General features: G+C 43.1%; 1 protein-coding gene across 2 annotated transcripts in view; it reads left to right on the top strand.

Annotated features, from left to right (window-relative positions):
* The window catches only part of CHCHD7 (coiled-coil-helix-coiled-coil-helix domain containing 7), a 34344-nt gene that overhangs the window by 1928 nt on the left and 12435 nt on the right, over positions 1–19981 (top strand). The window contains exons 2-4 of one of the 2 annotated variants that reach the window (XM_033929922.1): positions 4004–4067; positions 16039–16084; positions 16641–16739. In XM_033929922.1, coding sequence (XP_033785813.1) covers positions 16055–16084; positions 16641–16739 — 129 coding nt within the window. In that variant the 5' untranslated portion in view covers positions 4004–4067; positions 16039–16054. The remainder of the gene's footprint in view (positions 1–4003; positions 4068–16038; positions 16085–16640; positions 16740–19981) is intronic. The other variant, XM_033929921.1, reaches the window with a different exon arrangement.

Genomic DNA, 19981 nt, shown 5'->3' with positions numbered 1-19981 from the left:
AACACTTTTCTGTTTTCTTTAGGGGTGGGGGGGTGGTTATTGAAATACTATTGCAGACTGAAAGTTGTAGGTTCTTCATGTTTGCCTAAAAGGTGAACTAGCCATGAAATGTTGACTAACACTAGCTAGAAAACACAACTCTAGTACTGTACTTTAACAAAGTATTAAAGACCTAAGATTACCAAACCATATACTTTACTTAGACCTTCATGTGTTCTGTGGAAGTATTGGCTATTAAGCCCAGAAGCAAAGTGCTGTATTACTGTCGAGTTTAAATGTGCATGCAGTTTGCCTTGGGGCTAATTTCTCCAAATGGGTTTTGCACATACCATGACAGAAATGAACCTCCCTCGTAAGCCAGGGTATATGTGGGTCAGTGATTGCCGCAAAGCAAGCAGAGGGCTTATTTAAGATCTTACAATTGTGTAACCACATATGATTTAACAGTCTGCTGGTCATGTAGCCATTGAACATATTTTTTCAGTCCATTGGAATTCGAGTTTAGATTTACTACTTAGTTATAAAAGCAAATCTGCATTATAAGGACCCCCCCTAAAGAAGGCCAGCCAAAATTCAGACCATGTTAGGTCCCAACCTGGCACTTGTTGGCTCAATCCATTGGTTCAGTATTGGGCATTCATTCTTTTAAACATACAAGATCACGTTTGGTGTTGATTTTTCTAAGCAGGGCTGGAGTTGAGGAGTCAGAGACAATTTTGGGTACCCGGAGTTGGGAGTTGTGGGTATCAGAAACTGAGGCGTCCAAGTAGAAGGATTTATCTACCAATTCCACAATCCTGTTTCTAAGTCAATTGAACTGTACCTTGGACTAGTTTCATCACACATATGTAGTTTTATCAAGTGTTTTAAATGTCTTAAACAATTCATAATTAATATTTATTTAGTTTTTCTTGCTACATCTGGAAAATATTGTTCCACTCTTTGTTTTGCTCTTATGGATTTAGTTATAGTGGAACAGGTCTCTTTTCATTGTTTGCTTGGTCTTTGTGTGCCAGGTATAGTACACAAAAAGATCCTAAAACCTAAGTGACCTAATCTGTTATACATTCTGGAGCAAAGGGCAGACAGGTTCTGAAAAGTGGGTTATTTTCCCCAAACAGTGAGCCATTACAACAGGCTGTCATCTACGTTTTTCATATCCTTCTTCCTCCGTAGGATGTACTGCATCCATAGTTGCCAGGTCTGTGGTTTTCTCACCCAATTGGGTTGCTTTGGCATGCTGGTTGTGGAAAATTTTGCGTAGCTCCAGGTTGCGTTTTTTGGCATTGGTTTTATATTTTATGCTGTAATTTGATAGTATTCTCAAATCTGCTCGGCATTCAACAAATCAGCACTTAGTGCAGACCATGTGTTCAGTAATCTACCAATGACAACCCTTGTCGGTCCTCTCCCCAATGCCAATCGTACAAACAATGCTAGGCTCTGATTATCTCGCATATATTTCTCTTGGTCACTTTTCTGTCTCTTGTTCTCCACTGCCTGAAATTTGTTGTCCAGTACAGTAGCTCTTTGGCATAAGGCGAAACATTTTTCAACTAAACCTAGGAAGCAAAAATTCCTTTATAAATCCCCTGATGAGCTGTCTTAATCTGCTATTAAAGCTATGCAAGCTACAAGATGGGTTTTGGTATTTTTGTGTTTTTTTTCTATTAAATTATATACTTGTAGGTACATGAAGTGTTCAGTGACATAGCAATGGCTTTCCTTCCATGGTTACTTGGAACACTTTTCAGTAAACTAAAGGTATGCTAAAATAGCAAATAAGTGTTCTTGCATATGTGTTAATACTACTAAGAATCATTTATATAGCGCTGCTAGACATACGTAGCACTGTACATTAAAACATTCAAGAGAGAGTCCCTACTTAGAGCTTATAATCTGATCAAACAGAGCAAGTAGGATATAAGAATTTCTTAGGCATGGGTGCTTCAAGTTTATTAAAAATTTGTTATACCGCTAAATCAAACCTCTTGGCGGTTTACAATCATTAAAAGGGTATAATATATAAAATGGTAATTATCAAAACTAAAAACAGATTAAAACCAGCAAATTAGTAACAAGAAAAAATTACTAAAACAAAACTAGAACAAAAAGAAATTAAGGTAGAACTATATAATTGATAGGAAAGAACAATAAAGGGGAATCACAATAGGGAGGGGGGACGGACGGACATACTTTTGAAAAGAGAGAATCAAAATTCAATTACTGATTGAAAAATAAAGAGATCGGCCTTACAAGGACGGTTAGTCCAAAGGCATCTTTAAACAACAATGCGTTTAATTTGGACTTAAAATAAATTAAGGAGATAGCTTCTCTTAAATGGCTTGGAGTGGAGTTCTAGAGAGATGGGGCAGTAACCGAGAAATGTACGCACGTAAAGTATTAATGTGTCTTAGATGGAATAGAAAGCATGTTCTGCGAGACAACCAAAGACTTTTTTGAGGGGAATATGGAATTGGTAGTCTGTTAATGAATTCAGGTTGATTTGTTTCAAGGGTTTTAAAGGTTAATAATTTTATATGTAATTCTGTGTTTGATGGGTAACCAATAGACTGCGATCAACAAGGGTGGGGTTACACGGTCAAATTTTCTTGCATGAGTTATAATTTTGACTGATGTTTTCTGGATTATCTGTGGTGATTAGTAGTTTAAAGCAACCTTGAAAGAGTGAGCTTTTAGCCTGAATTTGAATACTGCCAGGGATGGAGCTTAATGTACTGACTGAGGCAGTCTATTTCAGGCTTATGGTGCAGTAAGAGAGAAGGAATGTAGTCTGGAGCTGGCAGTAGAAGAGAAGGGTACAGATAAGACTTGCCCAATTAACAGAGTTCCCAGAGAAGAGTATAGGGAGGGATAAGAGAAGAGAGATTGAGAAGCTGGAGAGTGAAATCACTTGTTCGTCAATAAGAGATTGAACTGTATGTGGATAGGGAGCCAATGAAATTATTGAGGAGAGGAGTGATGTGAGCATAGTGATACGGGTGGAATATAATTTTTGCAGCAGAATTTTGAATGGATTGAATGGGAGAGAGATGGTTACGTGGAAGATCTGTGAGAAGCAGATACAAATGAAAAACATTGTGGGTATTTAACTTATAAATCTTATTTTTGACCAATTGCTCATGCTTTTTAATGTGTTTCCATTTTAAGAATTGACCCTTATCTTGGGCTGTGATAAGTTTACTGTACAACTATCCATGTTTCTTTCTGCTTGTTTTACCCATGCAATGTCCCTTTCAGCTCTATAGAAATGATAAAAACATATACTCTAATATATACTCTAATACTCATATACTCTAACATATACTCTAATATATGTCAAGACCCCCATTTTTCCCCAAAACAGGAGGAAAAATGTTTGACTCGAATAGATGGGCGGCTTAATATTCAAGTGTCTTGCCCTGCCAGCCACTGCACCCAACTCCCTTCCAAGCTCTGTCCCCCTTCTGCCCTGTCCATTGTACCCCCCTCTGCCAAAATCGTACATGCCACTGTATGACCTGTATACCTGGAATCCCTGGTGGGCAGGAATGAGCTTTCCACACTCCTGCTGTGACTTATGGCGGTTCAGCTGTATCAAGCAGCAGCATGCTTCCCATGCTGCTGGGCACTGAGCGGCTTCCTGAATGGCTGCAGCAAGTCTTGCAGTAATTCAAAGGAGCCATTCAGGAAGCTGCTTGGTGCCAATAGCGTGGGAAGTGCGCTCCTGCTTAGTACAGCTGAACCACCAAAACTCACCTAGGGGCAGGAGTGTGGAAATCTTGCTCCTGCCCGCTACAACCAGTAATATAGTCTAGCTATTAGAGCTGAAAGCTCCTCAGTGCTGAGCACAGCAACCCAGCCTAGGGATTTGTTTGGCAAAAAAAATCATTGTAACTTCATGCCGCTCAACTAAACTGCTGACTTTCATTTTTGAAGTTATGGAATGGAATGTAACACAATCTATTGTATCATGATATTGAGGTCTGTTTCCTCTTGACAGAAGCACACTTCATGATTCCTAAATGTCTAAGATGAGAGACCAAGATTTAAATCCATGCTTGGAGGTAAGATAAGGTGTATTAATTGGACCATGAAAATAAATTAAAAATACAAAACAAAAACCTTCTTACATAAGTTGTTGTATACTTCTTTTTGTTCTAATGTTTTCTGTGGTATCCATTGTATCACAGAACAGTAGAGAATATATATATATATATATATATATATATATATATATTCAGCAATATAATACAAACAAGAGTAGTATTGATAGACCAGAATATATTTTCAAAAGTGCTTTAAAGGATCATCAGACTTCCACCTGAGTAGTTTAACTTGCTGTGGTCCGAATCCTCACAGATCCTGTTTAAGCAACTTTCTGTTTTCTAAATGTTTCTTTTCTGTTTACTTTCATTATTATTTTCTTCATGTGTTTAAACTTAGCTTTCAATAGCGTTCATCCTCTTTTCCAATGCTTTTCAAATTCCTTTGTCAAGGATGGGGAGGTACTTAGTGAAACTGTCTGCTTTTACAAAACTCTGCAGCCGCAAGTACAAGAATGAAACAATGAAGTAAATAAAAGTAAACAGAAAATAAGAAAAAAATATAAAGAATAGAAATTTGCTTAAATAGGATCTGTGAGGACCTACCACAACGAGTTAAGCTACTCGGGTGGCAGTCTGATTATCCTTTTAAAGCACTTTTGAAAATATATTCTGGTATATCAACGCTACTCTTGTTTCTGTGGCATCTTGCAGGTGGCTGGCTGTGCAACTGGCACACTTAAGCAAGTTGCCCTTTAGGGCTGCCACCTTCATTGAGTACCTGGAGAATCTGGTCAAGGCTCTACAGGAAGCTAAAGTCCAAAAGCTTCCAAAGGACCGCACATTGTCCCATGACAGACTGGGGCAATCCTTCAGTTTAGGAAGGCTAGGGGAGCAGCTCCAGGAGTTAAGCCCCAGAAGTGACAGCCATTGTGTTTGCAGAGGTCCATAAAGGCTGAAAGACTAGAGTAAGTACTCTGCATTTCAAGTGATCTGCTAGTTCCCTTAAGAGTGGCTAGGCAGTAGGCTTAGCCTGTTTGACCACAAGTACACCCTGGTCACCTCCTGACCTGTGGACCTTGGCAGTCATTTCATAGGGTTATGCCTTAGTTTGCCAACCACCTTCACTTCAGGGTCGCTTGCTAATGGATACTTCTTGTACAATCCCACTCTATTCCTGGATAAGTGGGTTATGCATCTCATGTCACCAGACTGTTTGGTTTTGTGTGGGGTTTTTTTTTTATTTTTATTTTTTTTAAATACATACTTTGACTCTCCCTCTTGCCTCAAGGACTGCCCTCAGGAAGCCAGTTGCTTTCCTACAAGCCAGATTGTAAGAGCTTGTCTTTTCTGCTCGTGTTTTTCTTTTCTTTAACTTGGAGTTCTTTACATCTTGTTGAGTCCTCATGCTGCAGATGTCGCCTGTGGGGACAGATCTGGCTGCGGGAGATCTCAGACTTGGTTGGATCAGTCTGCTTCCAGGGGGTTTGGCTGCTGGACAGCCTGCTTCCCCAGATTGGGGCTCAGGGTTGGTGCTTGAAGAATGGTCTGAAATTTGGCAGCTAAAATTTTGTGCTAAAAAATGCAAGGTCATGCATTTGGGCTGCAAAAACATGAGGGAACATACAGTTTAGGGCAGGGATCTCAAAGTCCCTCCTTGAGGGCCGCAATCCAGTTGGGTTTTCAGGATTTTCCCAATGAATATGCATTGAAAGCAGTGCATGCACATAGATCTCATGCATATTAATTGGGGAAATCCTGAAAACCCGACTGGATTGCGGCCCTCGAGGAGGGACTTTGAGACCCCTGGTTTAGGGGGTGAAGAGCGGGACTCATCTTGTGATGATCTTAAGGTGGCCAAGCAGGCTGAAAAGGTGATGGTGAAAGCTAGAAGAATGCTAGGTTGCATAGGGAGAGTTATGGCCAGTAGGAAAAAGAAGGAATTGATGCATCTGTATAAGACTTTGGTGAGACCACATTTAGAATATTGTGTACAATTCTGGAGGCCACACCTTCAAAAAGATATAAAAAGAATGGCGTCTGTCCAGAGGAAGCCTACTAAAATGGTGTGTGGTCTTCGTGATAAGGCGTATGGGGACAGACTTAAAAGATCTCAATCTGTATACTTTGGCGGAAAGGCAAGAGAGGGGAGATATGATACATGTTTAAATACCTATGTAATATAAATGTGCATGAGTCTAATCTCTTATTTGAAAGGAAGCTCTGCAATAGAGGTCAAAGAATGAAGTTAAGAGGTGATAGGCTCCAGAGTAATCTGAGGAAATACTTTTTTACAGAGAGGGTGGTAGATGCATGGAACAGTCTCCCGGAAGAGGTGGTGGAAACAGTGTGTCTGAATTCAAGAGGGCCTGGGTTAGCCACGTAGGATCTCTCAGAGAGAGAAAGAGATAATGGTTACTGTGGATGGGCAGACTAGATGGGCCATTTGACCTTTATCTGCCGTCATGTTTCTATGCTCACCCTAGGTTCATCTGCTAGTGGGTTTGAGTGCAGGCTTTGTGGTTCCATGGAAATGAATCCAGAATTGAGACTGACTGTCATTGTGCTCCTCCCTTCCCCCCTCCCCCAAATGTCTGCAGGGGAGGTCTCCGGTTGAAGCGGTAGTCCTGAGAGGCAGTTAGAGGACCAGCTGTCCCAGTTTACTGGGCTCTTTGAGACAGAGGATCTCTCTGAATGCTGATTCAGCTTCTCCATTGCAGCCCATAGCACAGCATGGTACAATGAGTACCAAGCTGACAATCTGTGAGATCAATTTTAGAGGTCTTGAAAATTTGTTGTTTTTTTTGTTTTTGCTTTTGCTGATATATTTAGACCAGTCCCCACCCCCAAAATCCTAAAATCATCATGTTTTAAGAGTCCTGGTGATTTTCCCAGACTGTTTTATTTGTAAAATTGCTCCTACGGTGGCCATCTTAGATTTCCCAATTTGAAGGTGTTTTGTGGTTTTTGGGTTTGCAAGCTTCATTTTTCAGATGGCTTCCCCAGGGCTAAATTCTTTAGATTCATGCCTCATTTGTGGCCGATGGCTGAATAGCGAGCAGCCTTGTGCCAATCAGCATGTTGGGGGGGGGGAGGGCAGATGAGATGGCATCAGAATTAAACCTCTCTGCCCCTTTGGGGAGTCTACTGCCAAATCCATCCAGGGCCACCTGAAAAGGTGAAGCAGAACCCAGGGTGAACGCAAGTGTGTCCCCAGCAACACACAGCAGCTATTCAGATACCAAACCTCACATATCCTCCAGAGCTTCGATAAGGCTTGTCCGGAGATGGCTGCTCATTAGGATCCCATTTTTGTACTGGATGTTACCAACATGCTTATGGAAGAATAAGGGTTTCTTCTGCTAAAGCTACCATTCCACCACCATACAGCAGGGGTTGCCGACCCATGACTGAGCAAACTACATGTCCCAGACTGGACTGGGCTTTACTATCAATGCTGAGCCAGGGGATGGGGTTCAGGAGGGAGTTGTTTATCTGCCACAGAGGAGAATCATTGGAGAGAGGTCACCATGAGAGAGAAGTCTCGGGGGAAGGAAGGAGTTCTGGTGGGGGGGGGGGGAAGAGAGAGACTTCCTTGTTATTGTTATTATGTTAAGTTTCTTTATCTATTTTACTTAGATTATGTACATCGCCTAGCAATTGTAATAGGCGATTCATCAAAAGCTTAAATAAACTTGAAACTTGAAACTTAGCTGTAGGCTGAGGGAGCCTTGGAAAGGTTTGGGACATGTTTAAGAACCTCCAGGGGTTACTGGTCTCTACTGAAGCAGGATAAGCCAAGCTCATAAAAAACAAATGTGGCAGTGACTTAAAGCTATGAAAATTAAGCAATTATTTCCCTTTCTTGAGTCTGAGGAAACACTCGGGTCTCTAGAAAAATAAAAGCTTTTTTTGTTGTTGCACCTTTTTACATTGGTTGTTTGTGCTGTTTGGAGTGCATGTGGGCAGTGCTCCAGGTGAGTCTGGACTGGACTCTGCCACAATGCTGTTCTAAGTATATGGCTCCTCCCCTTATGGCCTTTGCAGTTGGGGAACCTCCCAACTTCTTCTACAGTCGGCCCCCATGGAGATTTGGAGTAGGCAAGGTCTAGATTTAACTATGCTCTTGATCATTCAGTTGGGCACTACTACGGCAGGAGTTTGGCTGTGGTCGCAGACTTGACTGATCCTGACCTGGGCGAGGCTCAGGATCTTGGGGAGGATTCCATTTCAATGACTTTTTAAGCCCTCAGGACGTCATGGTCATTATTTCTCATTCTCTCCAGGATTTGAAGCTGGGAGCTAGCCAGTCCTCGGCGGTGGCATGCTCCCTCAGGAGTAGCTATAAGCCACAGTCCTCCTTTTCTAGTTCATCTGAACATAGCTAAGATGTTTACGGATTATTGAGAGGCACCAGAAGGTCAAAAGTGGACTCCCTGGTGGTACTGGTGATGAAGCGTTCATCTCCTAGCGAAGGTGGAATGGTGATGAAGGATGCTTAAGACCATAGGATTAGTTTCAACCTTAAGTGGATTTTCGACTCGGTGGCCTCTGGTCTGGAGATGGCCACTGCGGCTTCCTTTGTGGCCAGGGCCTGTCACTTCAAGCTGCACCACGATACTGATACTTTCATTCTTCAGGATCTTCCCTTCTTGCTTTTGGACATGGCAGCTGCCTTTTGTGACCTGTTTTTAATAGAAAGCTCTCGGCCTACTGTTTCCGCACTCCAGATGTTGTGGATCTGGTAGTGGTATGGTGATTTGTCTTTTAAGTTGACTCTTAGCAGTTTGCCTTTCAGGGAGCCCTGCTCTTCGGTACAGGTCTTGATTTATTTTGTGGCTAGTGTGCAGGACTTTATACTGAAGTCCTTGCCTGACAACAGACTGGCCCTTTCAGGGACTGGGGTGTACTAGCTTTTCTCCCTGCAGTCGCTGCCATCAGTACTCAGGGTGGTTCCTTCCAGTCCACCAGACAGAAGTGGGGGTGAAATGGGGTCTGGAAGACTAGGGACAGCGCATCTCACCAAACCTCTAACATTTGATGCCAAGCTCTCAGCCAGTCCTCTGCGGATTGGAGGACAGCTCTCAGTTCTTCTGGCAGCATGGTGGTTCAGCAAATTGGATCGTTTGTGCTGGACACTTGGCAGGACAGTTACTAGCTCAAATTCTTTCAACCTCTCCCAGATTTCTTTCCAGTTTCTCTTGGGGGAAGACTGGACAAAGTCCAAGGTCAGAACCACGGTCCATAGGTTGCTGGACATAGTGACCATAGAGCCCATTCCAGAAGCAGACTTGGCTCCAGCAGATGCTCAATATACTTCCTTGTGCCAAAGAGGCTCCGGATTGGGGACCAATCTTGAATCTCAATGTGACATTCTACATTCCCCATTTCGGAATGGAAACAATGAGGTTAGTGATTGCCTCTCTGGTGCAGAGGAAGTTTCTGGCCTCCCCTGGATTTGATGGAGGCTTCTCTTCGTATTTCCATCTTTCAGGAGCATAAGAAGTATCTGTGGGCCCATATTCTGCAGCAGCATTTCCAGTTCACCATGTTGTCTTTTGGGTTAGCAACTGTCCTCAGACCTTCACCTGAAGCTGCTTGGGATCTGGGATCATCCTTGCCTGGACGATAGGCTCATCGGGGCTTCAGGTGGTCCACATGGTAGTCCAGTTGCTTCAGATCCTGGGCTGAGTTGTTGACTTTCGGAAGAGCTAGCTGATCCCAATGCAGGACCTGGCATATTCGGGGATCTGTTTTGCCGTGACTTGTCAGTTGGTTTTGGATTTTTTTTTCCCCTGTCGGAAGCTTTGTCAGCTGGTTTGTGCTTTCCTGGTCACTCATTGCCCCTACAGCCTGGCGGTATCTGCAGGTTCTGAGCTCCATGATTCTGACCATAGACGTGGTTCTCTGGGCGAGGGCTTATCTTTGCCTGCTCCAGGATGCCCTCATCTCCCATAGGAGCCTGCTGTGACATCTGCTCCATGTGCGCCTTCCATTGACAATAGCAGCAAGGCACAGTTTGGCGTGGTGGTTAACATCTGTCTGTGTCTCTCTGTCCAGAGGGCTTCCTCTTTGGTTCTCCGCCTGGGTGATTGTCAACTGCTGCCAGCCTGTATGGCTGGTTGTGGGGGGGTTCTGTGCGGGAACAATCCAGTTAAGTGGCGGTGGTCAATCACCTGCATCTTCAAGCAATTCGGCTGGCCCTCCAACACTTTAAAAGCATGCTGTTGCCGGGTATCATCTTCTAACCCTGTCAGCAGTGCACGTAGTTGAAGTGGACAAAATGCAAGCAGATTGTCTCGACTACCAAACACTGGACACCAGAGAATGGTCCCTTTCCCAGAGAGCCTTTCAGTGTATTGTGGACAGATAGGGTCGTCCAATGTTCAACTTGATGGTGACTGTGTCCATCAAGAAGGCAACTTGGTTCGTTGGCCAACGTTGCAAACTAGGAAGCATGGGTCTGAACACTTTTGGTTCATCCCTTGCTGTGTGAGGGCCTCCTTGGTCTTTCCTCTGTGGCCCATGATAGACTGCCTGCTTTGTAGGTTCGCATTGCACTGGGGTCAGGTGATTCTGACTGCACCAGATTGGCCTTGTTGCCCATGGTATGCTGTTCTCCACCTCCAGCTGGACTGGGGATTTAGGCTCCCTGTTGTCTTCAGCTGCTCACCCAGAGACCCATTGCACTGCAGGATCTGGACCACTTGTGTCTTACAGCCTGGCTATTGAACACGTGAACCTAGTGTGCCGCAGTAATTTGTCAAGAGTCATTGCCACTATCATTTTCAGCAAAAGAAGTCCACGGTGGCTTCGTATACTATGGCCTGGTAAGGTTTTCAGGCCTGGTTTCAAGTTTCTTTATTTTTGATAAACGGTCTATCAAAACAAGTGTCTAAATGGTGTACAGTATAAAAGATTGAAGAAAACAATTAAAATAGGTAAATCAATATTTTATCAAATATTAAAAATACTAGACGGATTCACATTGACTTATATGGAACAAAAGGGAAGTTGGGGAGGGAAAGGTTTTAAATACATCAAAGTAAAATTAGTAAAAAAGGAGGTAAATGGGGAGTGGTAAAACAGGATGGGTATCGCTTCAAAAGAAGCATTTGGTGTTTCAATGCTTCACAAGAGTTAAAGCTTTGAGAAGCGGAAGCTGGTACTAGAGTAAAGGCGTCTTTAAAGAGAAGTTTTAAGTTTGGCTTTAAATTTTCAAGAGTTCTCTAATCAAATATCTAATGGGAGGGCATTCCACAGAGAGGGGGCGGTGACTGAAAAAATGGATTTGTGAGTAGTATCTTAAAACAGTTCGCGTATTGACGGTATGGAAAGTAGGTTTTGATTGTTAGATCAAAGGGCCCTGGATGATGAGTATGGGATCAAAAGTTTATCTATGAACACCAGTTAGTTGAGTTTTTAGTTTTCAAGGTGAGGAGTATATAGGTGAGGCAATGAGTGATGGGTAGCCAATGTGCTTTGCAGAGGAGAGGAGTGACGTGGTAAAATATTTTGCATGATAAATTAGACAGCAGTGTTTTGCAATAGTTGTAAAAGGCAGATTTATTTCTGGGTTATATCTTGATAAAGAGCATTGCAGTAGTCTATGGTTGAAATTACAAGAGAGTGAATCTGGATATTGATAGAAGGGGGGATCAAGAAAAGGAGAGAGAACGGATGAGCCTAAGCTTATGTAAACATTTCTGCATAACTGCACTAATTTGTTGATGAAAGGTGAGGTCCTTGTCTAGAATGTCTCCGAGAAGTTTGATTTTACTGTCCGTTTGAATTGGGTAAGAATCGATACAAATGGGTAGACATAGATGTTAATCTGGAGAGAGCGAGAAAAGGACACTAGTAGTTTTAAGGATGTTCAATGAAAGTTTGTTATGCCGAAGCCAGAAGCTGATTTTATTGAGTTTTGATTGATTTCCGTTATTTCATCAGGTGACGTAGTATTTAGGGGGTGGAGTAGTAGGATATCATTGGCATATTTAAATACAGTGAAACCTATAGATTGGGCCAAAGAAAGTAATGGTGTCAAGAATATATTAAAGAGAAGGGGAGAAAGAATTGAGCCTTGGGAGACTCCATAGCTTTCGTAAATAGTAGAGGAAATCATTGAAACTAACTTTAGTTTCGGTCCTGAAAGTAGGAAGGGAACCACTGCAGAACTATACCAGAGATACTTATAGATGCTAGTCTTGTAAGGAGTAGGGAATGATCAATTGTGTCAAAGGCAGATGTAAGGTCTTAAGGAAATCAGAATGGAGGATTTATGATGGTCTTTAAAGAAGTGTATTGAGGTTGTTAGACCGATGAGAGAGAGTTCAGTAGTGGTTTTTTTTGGGGGGTTTTCCCCAAAAACCTTTTGGTATTTAACAATATAAGAATGATAGGGGGAAAAATTTTATCATATGATACTTATGTTTTATATTTGTTATGGAAGGATGGGGAGGGAGGGAGATAAGTTATGATTTGTATTATTGCTGATTATTAAGTGTTCTAGTTAATGTTAAAATGTTTTAACTCACTGTCACACTTATTGTAAGTTTTTAAAACGAATAAAAATTTTATAAAAAAAAACAAAAACCTGTTGGTAGGGGTGCAGAGCGTTAGTTTTTTCAGCAAAATTGGACAGTTGATTGAAGACCAGTTTCAATTTTTTTAACTAAAAAAGGAAGCAAAAAAGTCCACGGTGGCTTCGTATGCTATGGCCTGGTAAGGTTTTCAGGCCTGGTGCATCCAGAATAACAAAGATCTAACCTCACCTTAGATTCCACTTTATTCTTGCCCTTCTCCTGGAAGGCCTTGAGATGTAATGTAATGTAATTTATTTCTTATATACCGCTAAATTCCGTTAGGATTCTAAGCGGTTTACAGAAAATAGACAATAGGGTGCATTAAAATTATAAGTAAGATAGGTAAGATGGGACTGGCTCTCGGTTCCTTGGGAGTGCGGATTGTCAGTCACCCAAGGGTACTAAAAACTGAGAAACGAAATAGCAGAGACACTTCGCCAAATATGTAACCTCTCCCTAAAAACTGGGGAGATCCCAGAGGACTGGAAAATAGCAAATGTCACGCCCATCTTTAAGAAGGGACCAAGGGGTGACCCGGGAAACTACAGGCCTGCGAGCTTGACCTCGGTTCCGGGAAAGATGATGGAAGCAATGGTAAAGGACACAATCTGCGAACACATAGAAAACAATGGACAACTGAAGGCGAGCCAGCATGGCTTCTGCAAGGGAAGGTCGTGCCTCACGAACTTGCTGTACTTCTTTGAGGGAATAAACAGCCAGATGGATAAGGGGGAATCCATAGACATCATTTATCTTGACTTCCAAAAAGCCTTCGACAAGGTACCTCACGAACGGCTACTAAAAAAGCTGTGGAACCACGGGGTGCAAGGGGATATCTACCGATGGATCAAACACTGGTTGGCAGGCAGGAAACAGAGGGTTGGAGTAAAGGGCCAATACTCAGACTGGCAATGGGTCACGAGTGGAGTTCCACAGGGGTCGGTGCTGGGACCTCTACTGTTCAATATATTTATTAATGATCTGGAGACGGGGACAAAATGTGAGGTTATCAAATTTGCTGATGACACCAAACTCTGCAGCAGGGTCAGAAACACGGAAGACTGTGAAGCCCTGCAAAGGGACCTAACGAGACTGGAAGACTGGGCAAAAAAGTGGCAAATGAGTTTTAACGTAGAGAAATGCAAAGTCATGCATGTAGGGAAAAAGAACCCGATGTTCAGCTACAAAATGGGGGGAACACTGCTAGGAGTGAGTTCCCTTGAAAGGGACCTGGGGGTGATGGTCAACACATCACTGAAACCATCGGTGCAGTGTGCGACAGCCTCAAAGAAAGCAAACAGAATGCTGGGCATCATCAAAAAGGGTATCGCAACCAGGACGAAGGAAGTCATCATGCCGCTGTATCGCGCAATGGTGCGCCCGCACCTGGAGTACTGTGTCCAGTACTGGTCACCGTACCTCAAGAAGGACATGGCGGTACTCGAGGGAGTGCAGAGGAGGGCGACTAAACTGATAAAAAGTATGGAAAATTTCTCATAAGCTGACAGGTTAAAAATGCCGGGGCTGTTCTCCCTGGAGAAGAGGAGACTTAGAGGGGACATGATAGAAACCTTCAAAATCCTAAAGGGCATAGAGAAAGTGAATAAGGACAGATTCTTCAAACTGTGGGGAGCCACAAGCACTAGAGGTCACTCGGAGAAATTGAAAGGAGACAGGTTTAGAACAAATGCTAGGACGTTCTTTTTTACCCAGAGGGTGGTGGACACATGGAACAAGCTTCCGGAGGAGGTGATAAGCCAGAACTCTGTACAGGGGTTCAAGGAAGGTTTGGATAGGTTCCTGGAGGATAAAGGGGATAGAGGGGTACAGATAGAACTTGAGGTAGGTTATAGAAGTGGTCAGAAAACACTTCACAGGTCGCGGACCTGATGGGCCACCGCGGGAGCGGACTGCTGGGCGGGATGGACCTCTGGTATGACCCAGTGGAGGCAACTTCTTATGTTCTTATGTTTATATAGGGGCCTAAGCTCTTGTGGGACTCCTTAGCCATTCCTTTGGATATTGTTTGATACTGAAGGGTGCACTTTGGCTTCACCCTCCTTCATCAAACTTGACCGCCCTAGAACCTTAATTTGGTTCCCAGGACATTCGCCAGTCCCTATTATGAACCGTTGGACCAAGGGTCTTTGGATCTCACAGCCCAGACTGTCTTTCTGGTAGTCATTACTTCAGCCTGCAGAGTTTCTGAACTACAGGTGTTGTCTTGTTCTGATACTTTCCTTCTCATCACAAACTCCAATGTCATCCTGCACACTGTCCCCTACTTCCTCCTGAAGATGGTCTCTTTCTTGGTTTTTTGGTTTTTTTTAACTTTTTTCAAATTTCAAACAAGCAAATCAGGTACTTGCATACAGACTTTTAAAAATTAACAGAAAAATTATAAATCTAATTCCACTTAACCCAGTGATTTAGGTTATTCCTTATGAATCAGCATATTTAGTCCACCATATTGAGAGAGATTTAGGAAAAAAATTAATGGAAAAAGAAAATCTTATTCAAACTTGGAAGCGGCATTTATCTGCAGAGATGGCCTCCTGTTTCCAAGGTAACCAGGAGGCTTGCTTGCTTGCCTGCTTTTGTGCCCTTAAGCTCTTGCAAGCAGGATGCCATTTTGCGGTCCTTGGATGTGTGCAGTCTTTTGCTGAAGTACCTGGAGGTTACCGATGAGTTTTGTCTGTCCAATCATTGGTACATGTTGATTGGCTTGGCCTGCAAGGGCAGGCCAGCATCTGAGGCCTCCATTTCTAGATTATCTGCATGGCTATTTCCTTGGCTTATTTGTCAGCCAGAAAGTGGCCTCCCCTTTTGATGGAGGCTCTTTCCACTCAAGGCGTCACCTCCTTGTGGGCAGAATTCTCAGGGGTATACCAACATATTTACAGGGCTTCCCCTTGGTCCTCTTTGCATACCTTTACAAGGTTTTACATAATTCTTCTGGGTTCTATTTTGGCAGCAGGCTCTACAATCCCACCGTGACTCTACAGAACCACACTGTCCCATTTGTCCAGGAATAGAGCAGGATTGTATAAGAGCGAAAGATTAGGTTCTTAACCTTTTCTAATCTTTTTTTTGTAAATCTGTGCAGTATTCCTGGAACACCCTCCTCCCCCGAAGTTGCTGATTCACCGTCTGCCTTAAGTAAGGTGGACTTCTGTTTCCTGACCAGCCTGTTCTAAGAGTACCATTTGAATATTTTGCACTTTGCCTTTTGGGGTCCCTAGTTGTAGCGTCCTCTTTCATTGGTACAGACTGTCTCCTTTATAGCATGGTTTATTTCAGGTTTATACTGTTTAATAACCTGTTTAGATTCATTTCAATTATGATGATATTTCATGTTATGAGCAGATAGACTGATTTGTAGGGAAATTTGTCTGTGTCCTCTACAGGTGACTCTGCTTTTATATGAACTGGCTCCTGAGGGCAGTCCTCAAGGTAAGAGGGAAGGGTCAGAAAAGTATGTAAATGACACTTCCTACAAGCAGACTGGCGGCATGAGATGCATAACCCACTTGTCCAGGAACAGAGCATGGATTTACAAGAGAGAAAATTAGCAAAGGTATGAGAGAGAGGCAGGAGCCATAAGGTCTTGAGCATGTGCAGATGCTAAAGGCCCAGTCCAGCAAGCAGCACGATCTTCAGGCACCAGCACCTCCTGTGGGTTGGTGCTGCGTGCTGGTGCCAGATGTGGGTAAGGCTTCAGTTTGGGTGGGTGTTCGAGGGGGGGGGTAGGGGTGTGGAAGCGCACCAGTGGCCTCAGGGATGGGGGGGTCTTGTGGGGTGGATGGAGCAGCGCCGGTGGCTGTGGGGGGAGGAGGTGGAACCAATCAAGCGAGTTTCCCTTACTTCTATGGGAAACTCATTTTGGTTTACAAGAATGCTTCTGGAACAAATTATGCTCGTAAACCAAGGTTCACGAGCATAATTCATTCCAGAAGCATTATCGTAAACCTAATTACTCGTGTATATAATTTTTTTTTTTTTTTTTAAGGAAACTGATGCTTCTAGGAAGTGTATGGATGAAAATAACTACAAAAAGGAAATGTGTACCAATTATTTTCTAAAGTACAAAAGATGTAGAGGCTTCTGGGTAAGTAATCTCTTTTTGATTTAAGATAACTTACTGTGACTTTAGATTATTAAAAAAAAAAAAAAAAGTAGCCTTTTCTCATTCAGCAAACACTGCAGTTCTTTTGATCCAATTCATGTACAATTGAGAGCAATTGAACCTGATTTGTTCTAGAAATTGGTTGTTGTTTTTTTTTTGGGGGGGGGGGGTTGAACTATCCAGTTGCTCTAAAATTCTGTTCTTTTGGAAAGGGACTTAAGTGGAAACCCATTAACCTCCATGTACAGGTTGTCAAAAGGCAAATCAAGGTGACATGCTATTAAACTGCCCACAACAACTTGAATAACACTAGTGTGACACCTAGGGCTAGACTAAAACATGCATTTGTAGTCCCCCTTACCATGGAGCGTTCCCTTTAGCGCAGGGATGTCAAACTCTAGTCACATAAGGGGCTGAAACCAAAGTTGCAGGCTGAATTTTTTTATTAAGATACTTAGGGGTCCTTTTATTAAGGTGCGCATTTAGTGTGTGCTAATCTTTAGTGCACCTTAATAAAAGGACCCCGAAGTATAGGGTTACAACCAGTGTTCCCTCTAAGCGGGCGGGTGTTGTGAGCAAACTTTTTTCACTGTGAGCTAAAAATATCGGGCGCCAGCAAGTTATGAGCCAAATAAATATGTTGTCAAAGTTGCTGATACATGAGGACGAGGTATTCAAAGGAATTTTAGGCCTACACGCTAAATTAAATAACGTTAAATAATATTTTTAAGAACACAAAACAACGCATTAATTCTTGAAAGTACAAAATTCTTTATTTTTTATTTTTTTTTTTTTTTACCAGAAAAACTCAAATTTATTTTAAAACAGTCTACAGAAATTGTAGGGATGAAATGATATCTTAATAAATGTTTTACAACAAATGTAGTTATGTCTGTTACATCCATATGTGTAAACTGTAAATTAAAAACAGTCCAGAAGACAATACGTTTGATGCTTTCAATTTCTAGACAATCTATCAATTCCAGCTTCTACACAAAAGTATAAATACATTAAAACAAAATATTGAAAACCATTTTATTGGGCACAAAGTTTGCCTTCAGTGAGAAGAGTTCACTCAATATGTTGTAGAATAATTGTTGTGAAACTGGAATGGAATCAATTCTTCACTCAAGTTAGATATCATCAATATCTTCATCATCCCCAAGAAGAGGCGGTCGGAGCGTACGCGAGTCCGGCTGCCTCTCCTTGTTGGCAAGCTGAGCGGACCGTCGGGATCGACCCCCCGCACCCCCTAGGTACGCCTCTGCAAGTCTTGCCTTGCCCGGATTTGCCGCTCTCTTCCGGTGTTACTCCCCCCCCCCCCACCCGACTCTCCTCTCGCCGCCCTGCCATCTGCCGTACGCCTCTTCCGATCGCCCCCCTCCCTGCTCGCACCCCCACCCCGACGTCCGATTCCTCCCCCAGCCTCCCCTTACCTTTGCGACGCGTTACATGGACTGCCAGCTCGCCTGCCTGCAAGCACGTGTGTGCGCTGTGACGAGAAACTTGTGCGCTGCGATGTAATATTTTGTGCGCCAGCGCAGCTTAGCGGGAACACTGGTTACAACCCCACACCAGCTCTGTGATGTATAAACAAAATAAATGAAGAAGAAAAAAAAAGACTTTTCCTCTCTTAGGTCCTATTTCACACTTGCTGGTAACCAGCTCTGGCAGGATACACATTTCAAATCTGACATATTGTAATCCACAAAACATAAAATAAAATGTTTTCTATCTTTTTGTTGCCTGGTCATTATTCAAATCATGTTGATTCCAGGCTCTGGTTGTTTTCTGATAACTCGCTTGCCAGGGTCTCCTGCCCATTTGTCTTTTCCTTCTTTCTCTGTGCTACCCATCCATCTTCCATATCTTGTCCTCCCCTTCCGTTTCCTCCCCGGAGGTCTGGCATCTTTCCTTTTTTTCATCTCCATCCCCGCGGCTGCAGCAATGGACCCCAGATCCACCATCTCTCCTTTTTTCAACTTTCATCCAGCATCTCTCCCTCCTTCCCCACCACCCTAGGGTCCACCATCTCTTCCATTCTCTTCCCAACTACCCTCCTATCCAGTATCTCTATCCCCCCACCACACCAACTTCTCTCCCTTTCTGTTCCTTCCTTCCCTCCATCCCATTGTCTACCATCTCTCTCCCTCTCCTATGTTTTTAGACCCATTATTTCTTCTCCTCCCCCCCACCCTCAGTCACTTTGGACCCCTCCTTCCCTCCTTTTACTTCTATACCAGAGCCTGCTCCCCTGCTTTCTAGCATCCTCCAGCTTCAAAGCAGCCTGTAGAGGAGCGCCGGTCAGTTGTAGTGATCCTAGCAGGCTGCTGTCAGCCTCTGCCGCATGTTCCTCTGCCTTGGTCCCACCCTCTCCGCTGCACGATTTTGGTTATTCTCACCACGTTTTTGGGGAGGGTGGACCATATAGGTCTGTCTTTTGTTAGTGTGATTTTATTTCTATCAAGAAGCTGGATACTTCCAAGCTTAGGCTTCTTGCATCCAACACAATCTTAACATAAAACAAGTTTACCATTAAACAGCAGGATTGACTGTACAAGCTCTCCCATTTCCCCAAGAGCTGTTTAAAAGATGGTTCATTTCTATTTTGGTTTGAAATATTTTTGAGAAAGCAAACAGACATAATAAATTCATACACACAGCTTACAGAAATGAAAAACGCAGAGTATACAGCGCAACCCAAGAATCTGAGCCAATATAAAAAGGCATCAAGAAACACAGAAACATTCAGTATGTACAACAAAAACAAACGATGTTATGCTCACAAATAGCACCCAGCAGAAAAATGCATAAAAGAACACCAGTTTGCTCCTATGTGTTTAGAAAGTCTGCCACATATAGAAGACCTAAGAACATAAGAATTGCCGCTGATGGATTGACCAGTGGTCCATCGTGCCCAGCAGTCCGCTCATTCGGCGGCCCCCAAGTTGAAGACTTGTGCCCTAACTGAGACCAGCCCTACCTGCGTTAGTTCTGGTTCAGCAAGAACTTGTCCAACCTTGTCTTGAATCCCTGGAGCATGTTTTCCCTTATAACAAACTCCGGGAGAGCATTCCAGTTTTCCATCACTCTCTGGGTGAAGAAGAAGAACTTCCTTACGTTCGTACGGAATCTATCCCCTTTTAACTTCAGAGTGCCCTCTCGTTCTCTCTACCTTGGAGAGGGTGAACAACCTGTCTTTATCCACTAAGTCAGTGGTTCCC

Source organism: Geotrypetes seraphini, chromosome 2, assembly GCF_902459505.1.
Source record: "Geotrypetes seraphini chromosome 2, aGeoSer1.1, whole genome shotgun sequence".
In the NCBI taxonomy this organism is placed as follows: domain Eukaryota; kingdom Metazoa; phylum Chordata; class Amphibia; order Gymnophiona; family Dermophiidae; genus Geotrypetes; species Geotrypetes seraphini.
The sequence above is the reverse complement of the archived record's forward strand: the minus strand, read 5'-3'. Positions and strand labels throughout refer to the sequence as shown.